The 16,960-nt window shown below is 38.9% G+C and overlaps 1 protein-coding gene across 5 annotated transcripts in view; it reads left to right on the plus strand.

Moving 5' to 3' along the window:
- Window positions 1-16,960, plus strand: part of bcas3 (BCAS3 microtubule associated cell migration factor) — a 343,002-nt gene that overhangs the window by 16,461 nt on the left and 309,581 nt on the right. For all 5 annotated transcript variants that reach the window (XM_029445842.1, XM_029445838.1, XM_029445839.1 and 2 more), the window contains exons 6-7: window positions 2,496-2,577; window positions 5,585-5,657. In XM_029445842.1, coding sequence (XP_029301702.1) covers window positions 2,496-2,577; window positions 5,585-5,657 — 155 coding nt within the window. The remainder of the gene's footprint in view (window positions 1-2,495; window positions 2,578-5,584; window positions 5,658-16,960) is intronic.

A 16,960-nucleotide genomic window follows, 5' to 3' on the forward strand; every position in this document is an offset into this window, starting at 1 on the left:
ATACATTTTTACGTTAACATGTACAAACTGAGATTGCTTACATAAATAGGATTTGAACCAGATTAGCGCCGTTCCTTTAATGCCAATTAAATTTTACAGTCTATGTAATAGAATATGATAGTAAATGGTGTTGAATGCAGCACTAAGATCTAACAAGACAAGTACAGAGACACGTCTATTGTCTAATGCAATTAGAAGGTCACTGCTAACTTTCACGGGTGCCGTCTCTGTGCTATGATGCATTCTAAATCCTGACTAAGAGTCCAACTAATGTTATTTTATATCTTGGAGGGAAAGGTTAGATATAAGTCAAAAACATCTGGACTGGGCTTTCTACTTAAAAAGACTGATGCATAAATGATAATAAAGATAGGTTGATCATATCTAATAAGGAAGTGTTAACTAAAGGTAAAACGTCTATAAGTAACCTAGTTGGGATGGGGTCTAAGAAACAAGAAATTATTGAAGTTAATTGGTGAAGGTTGATGCGAGAAAAGCAGTCTATGTCAGGAATTACAGCTGTTTTTAAGATGTGTTTAAAGATGAATCGGTATTGGTTGAGGCAGGGGATGATTCATGTAGTGTCTAATAATTACAATTTTCAATAAAGAAGCTCATGAAGCTGTTACTACTGAGGGATATAAGAATAGAAGGCTTGAGGAAGCTGTGGCTCTCTGTCAGCCTGGCTATTGTGCTGAAAATAATCCTGGGGTTGTTTTTAATTTCTTCTATTAATGAAGAGTAATAAGCTGCTCTGGTTTTACGGAGAGCCGCCTTATATGTTTTAAGATTATCTTGTCAGACTAAACGCAATTCTTTCCTGCTTGGTGGAACGCCATTTCCTTTCAAGTTTTCTGTTTTCTTTAGTTCACGGGTTTGGGAGTCATATCATGGAACTATTCTTCTTTGTCGCCCCTCTTAAAAAGAAGATAATAAAAACAAGAGTCCAGTGTTATTTGCATTCAGCCTGCAGCACTATTAACAAGATGATCAATTTGGTTGGGACTAAAGTTCCCATAGGAGTCCTCTGTTATATTGAGGCATTATATAGAATTAAATGCCGATATAATCACTTCCTTGAATTGAGCTCCAGCACTATCAGATAGGCATCTAGTGTAGGAATGTTTGCCCATTGGATTGAATTCGTAATAGGACTTTAGAAATGGTTAAATAATTGTACGATAAATGTCAAACTAAACCACTAATAAATGTTCAATTTTAACGGCATATGGCAGAACAATGTCGAGGGTGTGATTAAAACAGTAAGTGGGTTTATGTGTGTTCTGACTGAACCCAGTTGAATCTAATAATGTGATAAACGCAGAACTATGTGGATATTAAAATCACCTACAATAATTACCGTACTAAATCTGTTTGAGACCTCCCAGGTCTAAACCATTTTTTCATATTTTTGGTTCGCCGGGTCTCTTTAGGTAGCAATTCTTGTATAACCTTAACCCTGTAATGCCCAATCAAGTAATATGCATCTTTATTTTCAGGACAAACTAGGCTCAGAATCAGAATCTGTTTGCTGCAGTGATGTCACATTAATGTATAAAGAGTTATATGACCATAAAGACAAAATACAAAGCAAAACGTGAATTGAATCTCACAGAAATGTATTGAAACCACGCAGAGAACTGGTCTGAGAGCTGGCATGTTGTCCTGCAGCAGAGGACCTCGGCTCTAGAGCAGCCTGTGGCTCATCATTCGCTGTGAAACAAATCATTAGAAATATTGAAGGTTTGAAATATCAGATCATATATATCATGTTTCACATCTCACACAGGATATAAGGACAATGGCTGAGATTGCTCGGGGATATCACACTAAAACTTGTAGTGCACTCTCCCTGTATAAAGACACCACTGTGTTCACAGTTCACACATTTAGTTTATTACTATAGCTAACTTGCTTTGGGATGGATAATTGTTTGGAACATCAGCTGATACCTTGATAAGATCCTAAAACACACACTCTGCCCAAATGCTTATTAAATGTACAAATATAAACAAACAATCAATGTACAGTATATAGTTACATTTTTATTTCAAATGTACTAAAAAATATATACAATCCTCAGCTGGATCAATTCCCTCTTGGTAAAACGGTCTGCTCCCTATTCTCCATCATCTTCACTTTCCAGAAACTGTAAGAGCTTCTTCTCCTCTGTTTCTGCGCCTTAATGTCCTTTTTTGAAAAGTAAAAATAAATGAAAGAATGTCGCAAAATCAGTTGTTGGTCCGTGTGTTCAGTGGCTCACTGTCTCCAAACTGCGCTCCTCGACTACGATCAACGAGGCTTCTCTCCTTCAGATCTCACGTCCTGTCATTTGCAAAAGCTTGTTTTGATCTATTTTAAATTTTATATATATATAATATATATAATTTTGCAGTGGTGAAATACTTCTTTACTCTATTGTTGGTCTGTATTGTCATATCATTTATCTGATGTACCTGATATGTTAACTTCTATTTAACACACATTTCTTTCAGTTGGCAGGGGAAGCCCAAGAGCTGTTCTCAGTGCGCCATGGTCCTGTGCGAGCTGCTCACATTCTGCCCGCTCCTCATATCAGTGAGTATCTTCAGTACTTTAACCGTGCCTAAATATAAAACAACAAACTCCAAAGCACACACTGCATATTTATAGGTCCAATGTGTAGTTCTGAGCCACCTGCTCCAAAGAAAAAGGGGACAGTATTTTTCCTCTACTTCTGGGTCCATACAATCTAATTGATCAATTATCAATTAATTAATTATCAGTTATTAAAAAGCCTACTATAGTATGTTAACCAGTTTATATTTTAGTTTTAGTAGTTTGTCATATTTATTTCTAAGAAAACAACTTATTGTGTTGTTGTTTCCGTGCCAATATATTACCGCCTCCCGGGAAGGGAGCTTGCAGCATGTCGGACGGCTCGGATACGGCCGGTGAATATCCCAGCACCGGGAGTAATGGCGGGCTGATGAAGCATTGAATTTAACCTGTGTCACGGCAGAAAGAAAATGCTGACTGCTAACGGAAGATCTGTCCGTCTCCCAGCCGCCATACTTCCGGCAAAGCAGCCACCTGCTGACAGTGAACATGAGGCGAGGGTGTGAGTCGTTTTCTTGTTGTCACTTTGGATTTAATCAAAACAAACTGTCAAAACGTGCAGGGATCATGGATGTTAATGTGACAAGCCCCGAGTCTGCCAGAGTCAGGCAGCTGTACTTCTTCTCCCTCTGGTCTGAGGCAGACTGCAGCTACAGTGACTCACTATCACCTCTAGAGGAACAAGTGGAATTACAGACTGGACGGAGCGCAGCTAGCTGTTAGCATGCTAACTTCAGTAGATATCTCTGCAACACAACACAGAGACGTGTTTGACACAACATCAACACTGTTACCTCGTCACACTCTGCTGATGATGTTAGTTCATGTTTTAAGTTTAAATTCTGGCATATCTTACACATTGAATCTTTAATAAATAAATGCAAATCAAATGCTATTAAGTAACTTATCATTGTTGCTCCCCTCTGGCACAAACGATAGTTACAGGACTTTGCACACCAAGTTGTGTGAAGTTGTATATTAAAATCTCTGTTTCGACAACTGCTTATCTTAATCCTGTTGACCATATTAATTAGTGTATCAGTAACATTAAAGCATAGAATTTAATTTATATTGCATAAATTGTCACAGTGATGACAGAGTTACTAGTTTCATTCTTTTTCAGACACTGGAAAGTTGAATACCAGTGTTCATATCTAAAAGGCTATGGTGCAAATAGTTTAGTGGTTGCACTGATTAGATCCTTTCCAGACTTGAAGTATACATTTCATCTTGGCAGGTGTCAATCAATGCCTAGAAAGCTGCCATATAGCCTCTCTGCTTTGTGCCATTTTTTATGTGAGAAAATCGGCTTTTTGTTCTACGTCCGTGTTCCGGTCTTTTGGCAGATTTCAACAACACACAATGGCAGCATTTGAAGAGTGCTGGAAGTGGATGAAAGCAAAGCACAGTAATCAGAAGCAGCAGATAGCCCCAACACATGAGGAGAGCAATTCTCTCAGCAGAAAATAAATATGAATTGTACTACTAGAGGGAAGGACACTGATTGCAATCTGCTCCGGAGAGAACAGTGGTGCACTGTGGTGAGCCATTAAAAGGCCAATTGTCTGGGATGCAGGGCCGTGGGTGGGCGGACTTAGAAATACCCGAAAATAGGTGTTGATTATAATAAGACAAGGTTCCCCTTTCCTAGAATAGAGAGGGAAGTACTGGTTTTCCAAAAGGAGTCAATGCGTTTATCCACATCCGCTCTGGAGTTTACAACCTGTGATCTTCCGTTGTCTTGGAAAATGAGGCAACACTGTTCCCTTGATTGATAACAAATGAGCATTGAAGAAATGTGAATATATATATATATATATATATATATATATATATATATATATATATATAGTATAAGTATAATAACATGTACTGTAGGTCTTTGAGCTCCTTTTCAGTGGAGGTCAGTTCGTATGTCCGTACAAAAGAACTACACTTTGGATGCTCTCACACTGAAAAATAGTTCTAGGAAGTTTCACAATACACACAGTATTATCTCAACCATCTCCTCTGTTACGTTGCAACATGCAAACGTCTACATGGAAGTCAGCAGTACTTGCGTCAATGACTTCCATTACAGTAGTAATTAAATCAAAGTATCTCTAATAATCAACTGTTGCATGATTTCCCAGAAAATGTATTTAAGTAAATTTGCCATTTCAGTTCGTCACTAAAAATCATATTTATGTTACGGCTCAATATCTTGACTGTGAATGATGTCTGGTCATAGAAAGAAGAAAGGACCGTGTCTGGAGTGTTAAAGGCTGGTCTGGAAGTCACATTTGCTCTCATGCCATACCACAGGAACTTGGGCTGATTACTGTCGAGCCTGAAATTACAGTCCTCTCACATCTTCTTCAATATAAGCGTCCCCATTCCCTCAATCCCATGATCCTCTGTCCGTCTTCAAGAATGAGACAATCAGGGAAAATACGGGATCAGTCCACTTAATGCAACGTATTTTCTCTTAATTTTATTTTTTGAAATATGCCTGCTTGGTTTTACCATGCTGTAATTCCACCTTGAAATCCCAAAACAAACAAAAAATCATACTCCCTTTTGCAACATTCAGGGGATTTCTCCAGCGCATTTCTCTTCTGTAATTTTTTGAAATCACATTTTCAAGTTGCAAGTTTCATTTGAAAACCTCACACAGTGGAGGATCAAAAAAAGGTTAAAAGACCGAAGTCTATACAATATGTGGATTCCACTTTTTGGCTGGTGGGGATAGTGGTCTGCTAACTTGCAAAAAAAGGCCTGCTTTTGGGAAAAAGCATCTTATTTTATCAAAAATGTTTTGTGACCATAATTCAATTACAGTACAGAAGTAGTAATCTGCATGTTTCCTGTCGTGGTAAGGCTGCCGGTTGAATGAGGGTGGGCATCACTAGAGGCCTCACATGTTCGTTTAAAGAATGTCCTTCTTTGTTGTGTGCAAATTATTCTGTTTCTCATCCCTCTTTCTATGAATCCACATCCTCCTCAGGTCCTCTGAAGACGGACAGTTTTGCCGACAAGAGGCCTCTGCTGGGGGTGTGCAAGAGCACCGGGTCTTCTGGGTGAGTTCAAGCATCATAATAAAGCTGACATCACTACATTTCCCAACAGGATACTTGATGTTTTTAACTCTACACTAACACCACAGTGATTACAGTCACTGATCAGCACACCATCAACCAGATATGAGTTACTATTCCTGCAATTATATTTGGCTGGAATGGGACTCTTAAATAGTTTGAGGCCACTACTATACATCGTTATTGTTATTTCGGCCAAATGGAGTAAAAATAAACAAAACAAAAAATGATTTCCCCAATACATGTAGCAGTTAAGGTAAACTTTCCTTTGGGTTATTTGGCTTAAATGAAACCATGAGGGACACTACAGGTAAACATTGAGTTATATTTACCTAAATGTTGATTTACTATGCATCTGACACAATGAACAGCTGCCACCTACTATATCTGACACACCTTATTTTTCATAAGCTTCTTGATCCAATTACTGAATGTCCTTATTAAATTATTTTTATTCAGCTGTTGCTTTTTTTAAAGCAACTTTTATTGTAAGTGCAAGTACACAAACTTCATAAAATATGCTGAATTACTTCAAGTGCTACATTTAAAGACTTTAAGAGATAGAGAAAGGTTTTGGTTTTATTTTATTTTGATTTTATGGGCCAAGATGCTGTCCGAACATATTGCGTTTTTCAGTCTGAGACAGAAGATTTGTAGTTTCTGCTGTTGTGATGTGAATAGAGAGCTTGTTCCACCATTGTGGATCCAAGACAGCTAGACTTTGTTGAGCGGTAGCCCAACCCCCTTCGTAGTGGGGGAGTAGCAAGCCAATTGAAAGTAGCAAAGTGTAGTGGACAGGCTGGGGTGTACGGATTGACCATGTCCTGGATGTAAGATGGGCCTGAGCCATTCATAGCACGGGAGGCAACTACCAGTGTCTTGAATCGGATTTGAGTAGTCACCAAGCAGTACCTGGGGTAGTGTGGGAGAACTTGGGTAGGTTGAAGACCAGCTGCATTCTGGGTGAGCCGCAGCGGTCGGATGGAATAAGTAGGCAACCAGCTAGGAGCGAGTTGCAGTAATGTAAGCGCAAGATGAAAAGAGCCTGGACCAGAACCTGTTTGTTCTCCTGGGTGAGGAAAGGACGTATCCTCCTGAGAGAATGATTCTGCAGGAGTGGGTTTTCGCAGAGATGTTAGCAGTGAAGGACAGCTGGTCCATCCAGTGTCACACTCAGGTTCCTTGCTGTCCGAGTCGAGGACACCACAGAGTACTTGTTGATAATAAAGACGTCTTTGATGCGAGATGGCTTTCCTGGAAGGAAGAGCATCTTAGATTCAAAGCTATTAGGTTAATAAGCTTACATTCGTGATATGATTTTGAATTAAAGTTTAACTGGAGAATGCAATTCATAAAATTGACCATTCATAAAAAGACCAGTGGTTCTCAACCTTTTTCGGGCCAGCGCCCCCCTATCCATTATCCAGGTCCCTTACCGCCCCCCATCAAATAAAATGTAGGCTAATTGTTGCCCAGAAATTTTAATGTTGATTATTATTCTTAGTATTTATTATGATTATTATATAATGATTATATTAATTTTGTATTTAAATTCTTATATTTTTCTTATCATTAGAATGCTATATTATGTTATTATAAAAACTCAAATTCTCTGAGATTGAATTTACATAATAACATTTATAAATAATAATAAATATTAAAAATATGTTTTTGTTTTTACCTTCAAATGCCCTAATACGCCATGTACCCAGCGAGCAAACAAAGCCATTTTATTCAGGAGTATTAAACAAATGCAACGGTAAGAAGTTTGAGATTCAAACATTAATCGGTGTCATAGACCGCAGCCAATCAGAAATGGGTCAGACATTCAAACTCTAATTGGTGTTAAACACAGCAGCCTCAGAAACGCGAAACAATTTGCACTCTTAAGTGTTCAAACAGAAAACGAGCCAACAAAGGAAAAAGTCTGAGGTGCTGCTTGATGCAGATGTTAGCTCTGCCGATATTAGCTGCTACGAGCAGGGAGAGTGCAGCTCGTCTGCTGCTGGTCCAAGTCCCGACCAGAGCGTTAGTTTGTTACCATTAATTTAGATTATTTTTATTCATGGTGTATCCAGGGAAACACATTCATGCTTTCGAGCAGTGGCGGCTGAGGGGGGTGGCGCTGTTTTTTTTCAAGCAGTACTTTATCGCGCAGCAAAATAAAAATAAAAGTCTAAAAACACACAAAGTTGCCTGAACACTGGTTAGAGTCAATTCAAATCTCAGATTTAACAACATAGCAGAGCCTATAAAACAGAGGTGGGAACCTTTTTCCTATCAAGGGCCATTTCAATTTTTACAAAATCCTTCGTGGGCCATACTAATTATTGAACTCATAACCTCTGCTCAAAAATGTAAGACACAGCCCATTCATTTCACCTTTCTTTCATGCTGTGCAAAAAAGCAACTTTTTCATCCATGTATCTTTCTGTTTTATCTTTCCATGTCTTTATGTTACGCTCTGGAGAGACCTGCTTGTTGGACACTCAAACTCCGCCGAAGAGCGTTAACTTTATCCAAACGAGCGCACGAGACGTAATGATGCTCAAGATTAACCCTTTTTCATTACCGCAAGCGCGTCCGCACAAACTAGGCTCACTGGCCTTTTACTTCCACAAAGAAATCATCTTTCGTCCATTTCTCCTGGAAAGTGCGACATTCCGCATCCAGCTTTCTCTCTTTTACACTTGCCATGCTGCGTTCGCTGATCTCGCTGATCTCGCTGATCTCGCTGATCTTGCTGATCTCAATGACAGTTTCGTTTAATATTTAAGTTTTTTGATATGACATGACCACGTGATGACACGTTCTGCTCGTGTTGTGTTCAAGGACCCTGTGGCCAGGAAAAATAGTCAGTCGCCCGTTTTATTCTATTGCTTTTATTTTATTGTTTATTTTTTGCGTGTGTTTATGAATTACCTCGAGGGCCGGATCAAATGGTCAACAAACGCCCCCGAAAACACATGAATGCCCCCTTGCTACCAGAGCACTTTTTTTGGAGTTATTGGAACTACAGAAACATTTAGTCCCCTTTGATTGTACAGTATTACAGAGTGATACAAACAAACTAACTATTTTTGGCTGCGTATAGACATCGGCTTGCAGAGAACAGCAACGTTTAATTTTGGACTGCTATCGCCTTACTCACAGATTAATGTTCAATAGTTACTGACAGCTGATATGATCTGCTAACATTAACGTTTGCAAAACCGTGCCATGAGAAAAACAAGAAGCTGCTGAATGTTGTGGACACTGCTCTTTGTTAATAATAACAGAGAGGATGGATAACAGATTTGATAGCATTTCAAACTTAGCACATCTGTGTATTTTACCAACCTCAGTGTCTAAACACACCGTAATCTTATATGGATATGCAGTGGAATGTGCACACTGTCGAACCTGATACTCGTAAAGAAGAGTTTAAAGACAAGCAGGGGGAGGTGGACAAAACACACATTACAGTAAAGAAAGCATCGGAATTTGATCAGATTGATTTAAGCAATACAAACCTATTAAAATATGCAAGGATCGGCACTGATACCAGTCCTTAGGATCGGTTTGAAACATCTCTAGTAAAAGATGACTTTTCTTTTTGCCAAGCAGTGGAACAGGATCTAAAAACCAACATTGGCACATCGTCGCTTAATAAAGTAAATATGGTGAATGTGTTGGCAAAGAGTTGCCTATTTACACATCTGGCAGACACAGATCAACATTAGCTTTTATTTGAAGTTGTGTTTGTGTTCATCTGATGAATAGTAATATTTACTCTCCATTTATAGTATTTTGGTTTCCTTCAACTCTTGAGAAATCTTGCTTTTTAGCTGCTAAATGCTCCACTATGTTCACCACCTAATCTCTAACTTTGTCCGCTGTTTGGTGCTGGGCATGAAGTGGGTTCACCAGAGTTTATTTCGCTAACAACAGCTATGACTGGAAATGAGGTTAATGAGAGTGCTAAGACTGAACCAAAAAAATAAGGCTACCAGTGTGAAACCAAAACAATGAGTTTTAAGTTACAAAAAACAACAACCCTGAAGAGCTAAGGGGAACTTAGTTTGGGATAATTCTCCGTGGGTTCAACATTAGAAGCAATCTCTTTCACATTGTTCATATACTGGTTTAGTTTAGTACATTTATTGGTTTAGCTATAATTAGATTTTGTTTTTTGGATACATGTTTGCCATACATATTACCACTGACTGCCTTACAATGTGATAGATGTCATTTGACAAATGTTTTAAATATTTCAAGGCCAAAATGTAATATGTAATACCTCCACATTCATGAAAGGAGTATTGCAGTACAGTACAACACCACTAACAATGACCTCAGTAATAAACATATAGTTTAATTAACACCTTTTGACAAAAGCTAAATCAATTATAATCTTCCTTAAAGTATCATTTGTGGCAGATCTTTTGTGTTAGATTGCATTACATTGTCTAGGTTTACCTATTAAAGTGGCCATGTAAGTGTAAGTGAGTCTGTTATTGGCATTCATGGGAACTATCCAGAAAAGTACACAGACTGCTATGAGACATTTTGTCTTACAAGTGCAGGAGTGGAGCGTGTTTTATTCTATGCAATATTCTAAATTACAAATCATAAATCTGAAAGTAAATTTCTGTTAATAAGAGGCATCAATGGTTATCCAACTATGAACACTTTACAGATGCAACCAACTGGAGCTGAGTCAGTGATGTGAGCTGCTTAGTGACTGTGTTCATGAATTTTTAATGGCACTATGGTGGGCATTACCAATATGGCAGTACCTGGACACCACATAGACAGACAGAAAGGAGATGTGTAGGTCCCTGGGACTCTCAGACTTGGAATGGGAATGAATTTAAAAAGTGACAGACCCCATTGCATTTTGTACTCGCCTCTCCATACCCAGTCCATGTACTCCTCTACCCCCTTCCCCATTTACTTATGCTCCTCCAGGGTAACACAACATTTAACTTAATATATCCTCCCATGGAAGGGAAGTAAGGAAGGCTGTCTTTAGCTGGGCCTAGCTGGATACTACCTTCTTGATGTATTCCAGGGACTACCACCCCTGTCTCTCTGACGCCGTTGATTCTACTCTTCCTATGTCCTCACTGACACTGAGACAGGCAGCGTTATGACGGTTTGGCGAATCATCCAGGCGTCGCTTGCCGATAATGTTGAAAACATGCACTGTGTTGAAAAGCACAAACCCTGACCTCTGGCTAAATGGCACAGCTCGGTTCTTCCCCCTTTAGAAGTGCTTGGTAAATAACACTCAGGCCAAAGACGAGAAGGAAAAAGGCTTCCGGGTGTGGCGCAGTACTTTCCATTGGGCCTGTTCATAAACTTCCTCACACAATTTTTAGCATATAATCATTTTGAAATAACAGCTTTTGTTAACCACCAAAAAGGATGCCGTCTTGACACTTAAATGAAAAACAGATTGAAGCCTTGGCCGCTACGGCGGTGATGGTTAAGAAGTTGGTTCAGTCAGCTCTAGGCTTAGATTACAAGATTTGCAAATTAAAGGAAAACCAGAGAAGGGAAAAAGCATGTGTGCCGAAGCCCTGAACTTGTGGATTTCCAGCCAGGCACACTCAACACAATTTTATCAATGGAAAGGATTATGCGTTAAGTCCAAACAATGTATGGATCCAGTAATTTTCTTGACAGTAAAGCTACATATGCGTCCCTTTCAGCCTCTGCAACAGTGCCAGTGGGCTTTGGGAATTAGTAAAGAATGCTGGTGCCATTGTAGACCTTGGTATGACTGCTCACATGTCTGGAAAGGATTTGTGTTTCTTTCCCCTGCTTGCTGTTGGTATTATTTTAATTCTAAAATGGATACACATCCACAGGCAGATTTGAAGTTGCTCTCTCTCAATGAATATACATTTTGTGGCCAAGACAGAGGTCACTCAACTGTTTGTGGGTGTTTGAGAGCACACACTTCTAGAGCAAACGTTCAGGGATGATTAAGAAGGCTTTGTTCTCTGAAGTATGGGAACTGTCAGTGACATTTCCCACCTCCAGCTACCTCTTCACAACATCTCCAGACGCTTATAGGATGTCCTTTTTTCTTTTCAAGACAATTGTTCCAATAAAAGTGACACTGACCATGCTATCAAAAAGGATGATCCAACCCAAAGGGGAAACACCATTAAAGCCTAACAGGGAAAACTCCAGACATTGCGCAGCAGGGCGTCAATGGGTGGTGATTGCCTAGTGGTCTAGTGGTATGGCTTCCAAATACAACACCAGATGGTTGTGAGTTCAATACCAGAGCTGCCACCATTGTACCCCTGAACAAGGTACTTCACCCTGAGTTGCTCCAGGGAGTTAGTTGTCTCTCTGGAGGAGAGCGTCTTCTAAATGACCTGTAATATAATGCAATGTAATGTCAATACTTACCTTCTCTCCAGACTAGCCCTGATCATCAGGTCATGTGTACATTCATGATGCAGTGCTTCAAACAAAGACATTTCTACACTATATTTGTTCATTATAATTATGGGTGCAACCTCATGCCCATCACAATGACATGGAAATATTTTTGTACAACAACATCACTTCATACTCCTGAACACCTATATTTAAATCCGCTTTAAGTCCTGTAGTGAAATACGCAGGCTATTAATTACATGGTTGCGAGCAGAAAATTCCACTTAGCTCACACACACACACACACACACACACAACCACTTTTGATGGCAAAAGCCCATTGTGGCACTAAGCCGCTGTGTTTCAGTGCATTTTCATGACAGGTTTTCCTCTGTGGACAGGATGTATCCGTCTTCTGCGTATTAAATGGAAATCATCATGCATTTGTAAAAAAATGAGCCACCAGATTAAGGGGATTTGGAGAAGTGATGCTTTTTATCCACTATGATTTTATGGTGTTCTTCACTGTCATATTATGTGTACACACACACACACACACACACACACACACACACACACACACACACACACACACACACACACACACACACACTATTCTGTGTGTGTAGGGTAAATGCTACCTTCAGTGTCACAGGGATGTGACTCTGTGTGTATATATATATATATATATATATATTATTTCATTTGTACTTTTACTGTCATTGTTTGTTGTGAAGCTGTATTGATTATTCAGGGCTCTAAATACTTGTTTCTGTGTTAAAACAACATGCACCAACAAAATATTCATGAGATAGTAAAATAACTTGGTTGACATGGTCGTGATCATTCTTAAAAACTTCAGTAAACCTCTTAAGATTTTATTTTGACAGTTCGAATATGAGGACATTATGAATGTTAAAATTTAAATTAAGCTAACTTTCTGCAATGTCATTTTCTCATAAAACTGTACAGTAAAATCATTTCAGCTTTTACATTGTCATAGTCACCATAAACAGGATACATTGAACATTTATTTATTATTTAACAAAATTAGGGTGTATTGTAAATTATGTGTTGCAATATAATTTGAGCTGACTTTCCCTATACCTTAAAGTACAGTTAAACTATCTCAAATTGTATATGATCATAGTTAGGTCCCCATGTCCAAAATGATCACTGATTATACATTGATTTTTTGCACTTACATATTTAAACAGCATTGCTTTCACTTCCATGTTGTGCTACACTCCTGCTAATGTATAATTAGGGCTGCATATTATTGGAAAATACTGACATTGCAATATTACTTTTTCTGCAATATGAAAAAAACACAGGAATATTCTCCCTAAATTGTGTTGGCTACAACGTGCACCAATCTGGTTCATCAAAATCCAAGTGGCAGCTGACTTTACTACAGTGTTTATGGTTGCTGCTGTGATGTCGGTGTCCTCTTTTCTCGCCGTGACATTATCAGTTATAAATGAGTGTTTCACTGTGTGAGAAAATGGACCTGTGGCATTAGAGCGTGTGAAGAGTGTCAATTGAGTGAGTCTCACGGTCGATGCGTGAGTGTGGGCAGCCTTGAACAGTAATGTGCACCGGTGAATGTAGCGCTGAGAGTTAAAGCCACACTAAAAAGCTTTCGTGCAATACCGTGCATTTGCACGTGGTACTCTAAGTCCTGTTACTGTATTAGTTCATGGTGATCTCAATGTTCAGGAAGGAAGTCATACCAGAACAGAAACCACAGACACCAGCGATCTTTTCATCCTAGTCTCCAAAGTTTGTTTTCAATTTGTGGGTCGGAATGTCATGTTCGCCACTGAAAAAACGCTTTTAATGAAATTGTTCCCGGACCCGTTTGTCATGCCCCTGCATGGAAGTGAGAGTGACTGTAATCTGGTCTTCCACTTCCCCTTTTTCATTGCCCCGAACATGCACACATACATACACACTTGTTCAGTGCATAGGCAGATCTTCAAGGCTCAGGCTTCACTCAGGAGCGTTTATTTTGACTTGCATGTCTGTTTAATTTCTGTCGAAAATGTGTTCTGCCTCGCCAGTTTTCCCTCTTCAAATAGGAAGTCAGATTAAACTCTATATTGCTGGAAGCAGTTTATATAAACACACCTGTCAAGCTGAATGATTATGACTTTACCAAAACCCCATTCCCTAAACCAGGCCTCTGTGGTCAAAGCAATTAATATTTTATTTTTTACTAGAGTTTAAAACTTTCCATTAAACAAAGTATATGGCAATACTAAGGTAGTTTTCAGATGTTGGATGAAATATAAAAGAGCATTGGCTTGGTGAAGAAACACTGGTGATTATTAGCAAGGCCAATATGTATCTAGCGTCCCAGAGTTGGAAATCCAAAATCCTCTGATAAATCTTTGGACCGAGTTTTAGGAGTTACATTTAGGAAATGTCTCCCATCATTCAGGAGAGCGCCATTCGGGGCCCAACTGTTTGATGCTGCCAGGGGATGGTGTTCAGGCAGATACATTCTGTGGGAGGAGAGATATTTATTGATGGCAATGAGTCATGGATCAGTTTGATCCAATGACTGTGGTGATCCCACCAGCATGTTGACGCTGTTGGTTCAAAGTGAAATGTCTCAACAACTATTGGATGGATTGGCCATGTTATTGTAGATGTTAATGGGGCGCAGTCTTAATGACTTTGGCTATCCTCCAACTTTTCATTTAAGTGCCACCAGAATGAATCCAAATGGCTTAGGTGATCCCCTGACACAACCATGAGGTTGATGTTTCAGCAAAACTTCTTAACAAATATTTGATGGATTGCCATTTGATTAGTCCAAAACCTTTGTTTTATGACCAAATACTCACAACACTAATGACATTCCCATGAGCCGCAGCTGTTCTTTTTGTTAGCATGTTAACCTGCTAAACTAAGATAGTGAACATGGTAAACATTGGCGTTGTGCATGTTAGCATGGTTACACTGTGACTATGTACAGCCTCACAGAGATGCTAGCGTGGTCCATTCTCTCACTACAAAAACCAAGCACCTTGCCACCTTATATGGCACAGTGAAAATGTGCACATTTCATAGATATGGGCCCTGATATGGGCTTAGTTTTTTACCTTGTTCCATACCTATTCTCTGAGCTGGGACATGTGTATATATAAATGGTTTTGTAAAAGCTAGAAAGTGAGTTTTGGGAGAAAGAAGTACCTGATGAAATAATCATTAAATAATTTGTATTGTAACACATACATATTGTATCCTCGCTTCAAGCTGTGCTCTAGCCCATATCCTTCTGCACAAACAAGGCAAAGTTAACTTTTCTAGATACAGCTTTGAGATACCAAAGCAGAAGAAATAACTCCTTCATGACCAGATGTTTCTCGTGTCAAGTGCTTCCACTTACCGTAACTTCAACAGACAATTGGCACACAAGGCTAAACTTGCTAAAATCCAATGCAAGCTATATTTTGGGTAATGAATATTAATATCCACTTCCCTGCTGACAAAGGAAGAAGAAATAAGTTGGGTTTATGGACTGCATAAACATAAATGTTCCCACGTTGAATATATTTTTATGTTACACTATTTATTGTTGGCTAGCTCCTAAAGTTACAAGTTGATATTTATTTGATATTTGTTTTACTCTTGTCTTACCTGTTTGGTAGCCAGTACAGTCAGATGAAATGATTTTGTTTCACTTTTTTTCACTTTCAGCTACAATGTGATGCTTTAATTCATAAACACACACGCAAACACACAGGGCAATGTTTTTCCAAAATGCTGGCCATTAAACTGTATGTGCAGTATTAAACGGTGAGGGACGTTTCTTTCTGGCAGCTCTGCAGACTTGGAGCTGTGGTTGAACTTTTTACCCCTAATTACTTTCGAACTAATGCCTGCAGCTTGCCGGAATTACTATGGCTCCCTCCAGGCCCCTATCAGGCTCTGATGTGGCCAACGTTTGTTTTGTATGGGGGTCTGGGTTTGAGCTGAGAACGAGTGGAATGGGAATAAAAAACAAAACAAATAACAAGAGGCAGTAGAGAAAGAATGTTGCAATACAGTTTTTCTTTCCCAGTTGTCATGGAATTGTAAATGCAGATTTTACTGTGGACGAGAGGAAGGAAACGTGCAAATTTAAACATAACCGATGACATGAAAACTGGGCAAACTCCATCTTCTGATAAAGTTAATGTCATATGATAGAAATGCTCCCCAACAGCTACTAGATTAGAAGAATGACTATGAGATAGTGTGGTCAGTTTCTAATAATATAAAAGCACAGGTACAGTTTCTAAAATGCAAGGGGACAAAAAAAACAAGACCTTCTTAAAAATGTTGTTGTTTATAATATTCCCCGTTTTCGCTATATTTATTCCCCTTCTCCTTTTGGAGTCAAATAGTAAAAGTTGTTTTCTCCTTTAAGTGGATAGAGTTAATTATATTGATAAGAAGGGCAATGGAGGGAAGGTTCCTCTGCAGCCCGCATTTTGTAATTGTTATTTTACTTGCTGCTATAGTAATCTTCAAAAGGTATGTGTCGCTTTTATTGAGACCTATTTAGGGATATTTCCAAGGTACAAAAGGTAAAGGGAAATCGGATTTCAGGTGCATGAATCTCTGAGTCTAAATTGCCCACTCCTTTCCAGAAACGCTTAACATATGGACAAGACCAGCAGGAGTTCTGCGACCCACATCATTTATATTTCTGGTTGGGGGTAATAAAGAAAAGGGTCAGATTTTTCCAGCAGAAATCTCTCCAAAACAAGGATATATATATATATTCTGAGTTTAAAAGATCGAAAGTTTAAATAACGCTGTCTACGACACATTAGTAATTATTCGTGCCTTGTAATTCAGAAAACTTAATACAATTTTCTATTTCTTTCTTCGTGTAAAAGCATTGTGTCAGT

Source organism: Cottoperca gobio, chromosome 13, assembly GCF_900634415.1.
Source record: "Cottoperca gobio chromosome 13, fCotGob3.1, whole genome shotgun sequence".
Lineage (NCBI taxonomy): Eukaryota > Metazoa > Chordata > Actinopteri > Perciformes > Bovichtidae > Cottoperca > Cottoperca gobio.